The sequence below is a fragment of the Leptonychotes weddellii genome, unplaced genomic scaffold (assembly GCF_054177405.1).
Source record: "Leptonychotes weddellii isolate Sample4059 unplaced genomic scaffold, ASM5417740v2 HiC_scaffold_16035, whole genome shotgun sequence".
Lineage (NCBI taxonomy): Eukaryota > Metazoa > Chordata > Mammalia > Carnivora > Phocidae > Leptonychotes > Leptonychotes weddellii.
The window spans coordinates 1,592-4,631 of NW_027742633.1; the positions used below are offsets into that span (position 1 = coordinate 1,592).

The window sequence follows — 3,040 nt, forward strand, 5'->3', positions numbered from 1 at the left end:
ACGTTGTCATATGTGTTTAGTGGAATTATTCATCACATGGTATCTTTTGTTTATTGCCCACTAGCTTGTTGACCTTCATTCCTTTCTTTTCTCCTCCTGCCTCACTCATGGAATATCTAACAAGAACACATGTTTCCTCCCTCCTTTGATTCAGGTGGGAGACTTAGTCCACACAATCCCCTCCCATGAGCAGGATCCCATCCCCACCACTGACCCACAGCACACACCCTGAGCCAGTGTCCTTCCCTGGCTTTCTCCAAGCAGTTATGAGTTGCTGAGAGACCTAACCTGCTCTCAGCAGATATTATGGTGAAGGTGATAAAGTTTTTATACTCTCCTGTGTGTGTGTGTGTGTGTGTGTGTGTGGTGTGATCATCAGACTCCACATCCACACCATGTCCTGGTGGGGGTCATCCTGCTTTTCCATGCTGTCATTAACATGCTGTGAACATGGTTCAAGATAGTGAACCCCACCAGGGCTCTTAATTCTCTTGCTTGATGCTGCTGTAGCCTCCTGTCCAGCATGCACTTTATGTTGCTTCTAACAAGCTTGCACACTGAGCTGGGTGTTCCTGTGATGCACCGTGAGTGCAGCTGGGACTCCTATAAATAAGGAGTTAATGTACAAGGGTATATTTGTAATTTATTGATATTGAGGGACAGTAGTAAGCAAGTTTAAGCAAATCTGTCTTTTGTGCATATTAAAATAGATGTTTTCCTACAAAAAAATGTCAAAATCAGTGACTGAATAGCTGTGTACAGAATCATGTGTCCAGAGAGGCTCCCGGGGGAAACTGCTCTTTATATAGAGGAAACCCCAGACCCAAAAGGAAATCTGCCCATAACACCATCTGCATTTGTTCCTGGACCTTAAAGACAGAATTGGTGAGTAGTGTGCATACCCTGATGGTCGAGACCACCTCCTCTAGTGAGGTTTGTGTCTGGGCTCACTGTGATGTCCCCTCACTGTGTCTCTTGCACAGTAATATACAGCCGTGTCCTCAAGTCTCAGGCTGTTCATCTGCAGATAAAGCGTGTTCTTGCCATTGTCTCTGGAGATGGTGAATCGACCCTTCACAGAGTCTGCATAGTATGTGCTACTTCCATCATCTTTAATTTCTCCAACCCACTGCAGCCCCTTCCCTGGAGCCTGGCGGACCCAGCTCATCCAGTAGCTACTGAAGGTGAATCCAGAGGCTGCACAGGAGAGTCTCAGGGACCCCCCAGGCTTCACCAGGTCTCCCCCAGTCTCCACCAGCTGTACCTCACACTGAACACCTGCAGACAAAAGACATCCTGGTCAGGAAACTGTCACACATCCTGTTTCTCTCACTTATATTCACTCACATACTCAATGTCTCTTGTTCACCATAAATTACCTTTTAAAAGGGCAACAAGGAAAATCCAGCCAAGCAAGAACTCCATAGTAAGTCTGTTTTCTGTCCTGATCACTGAATGGAACACCTGGAAATCCTGGGGCTGGGACTCCTCTCCCAGCTGCTGGGTCAGGGTTGGTCTGTTTTAATAAGCAGAGGGAGGGCCCTATTTGCATGTCCTCTGACTATATATTCAGCTTGGGATCTATGTGAACATAGAGGTCAGTGACTAGAGCAGATGTGACTTCCTCTGTTTTGTTGATATTGATCACTTTTGAAAAAATATGATTTTTCATTATATAGCTGTCCAGAGTATGTTCTTCATCTCCCTTTGCTACTTTGTTTTTACATATTCACACAAATTTTGCAGGTAGGTGTCATGTTATCCCATAAAGAAATGTAAACTTACACCCAGAATTTTAGAGGGTTTGTGAGGTGTCTAAGAGCAAGCACAGGGTGAAAGTGAACCCCAGTATCTCACCCTGTGCTCAGCTCCACAGTACCTACTGCCCCCTGAACTACCTGGAGGACAGAGTGGGCAGGCTCATGAAGAATATGGAAGCCCTCCTGTAATGGGGACAGGATGTTTTACCTCCTCTAGAGTTTACCTGAAATATAGAGAGAATCAGAGTTCCTGCAGATGTACTTTCTAATATTTCAGTATCTGTGTGTTCCTCTCAAGTCATCTCTTTGATTATTTGTAATAATTTTGTTGAGTGTGCTTGACACAGGATGAACCACACACATGAGGAGTATGTGATATGATAAACACTGGTGTCAGAATCAACATTATCCAGAGTGAACATATCAATTCTCCATAAAACTTCCTGTATTTTCTCTGGAATTCCACCCTCTTTCCTTGAATAGAGTGAAAAATGGACTAGTATGGGGCATAAATCTTTAAAAGGTCGATGTGAAAAAAATTTAAAAAGTGACTTAAAAACATAAGTTTGGAAATAAGAATCTATTTGGAATGGGAACAGGGTTAAAAAACAAAAACAAAACCAAAACCAAAAAAGAAATGTAAAATTTTAGCCTGAAGTGTAACGGAATCGTGAGGGAAGACCTGGAGCTCCCTTTATTATTTTCCCCTGGCGCTGGAATTTTACAACCTATGGAAAGTCCCTCCTCTCTCTGTTTATCTTCATATAATTCTGAAGATTCAATGTTCCACACCTCCTACCTTGCAAAAAGTAGTCACTTTTCTGCATGTACAGACCCAGATAAATCTTCTTACATCTGAAGTTGAATTCATGTGTGTTCAGAATGGTTTGATAGACATCCAGCCAAATATGAGGGAGCAGATGAAAGGAGATCCCCTACACTGTCTCTACCTTGCCCCCTTCTGCCGAACAAGGACTTTTTTTTTTAAAATATTTTATTTATTTATTTATGAGAGAGAGAGAGAGAGAGAGAGAGAAGCAGGCTCCCAAGGAGCAGGGAGCCCGATGTGGGACTTGATCCCAGGACTCTGGGATCATGACCTGAGCCGAAGGCAGACGCTTAACCATCTGAGCCACCCAGACGCCTGAAGGACTTTTTTTTTTAATTTTTAAAATTTTATTATGTTATGTTAGTCACCATACAATACATCATTAGTTTTTAATGTGGTGATCCAGGATCCATTATTTTCGTATAACACCCAGTGCTTCATGCAGTATGTG

The 3,040-nt window shown here is 43.0% G+C and overlaps 1 gene segment (V, D, J or C); it reads right to left on the reverse strand.

Moving 5' to 3' along the window:
• Positions 1-967: 967 nt before the first annotated feature.
• LOC145718459 (immunoglobulin heavy variable 3-7-like) lies at positions 968-1,278 on the reverse strand (the record flags this gene model as incomplete). The annotated part of the segment is given in 1 exon segment: positions 968-1,278. A coding segment is annotated over 1 exon segment (311 nt), but the record flags the coding sequence as incomplete, so codon positions are not given.
• Between the last annotated feature and the right edge of the window lie 1,762 nt (positions 1,279-3,040).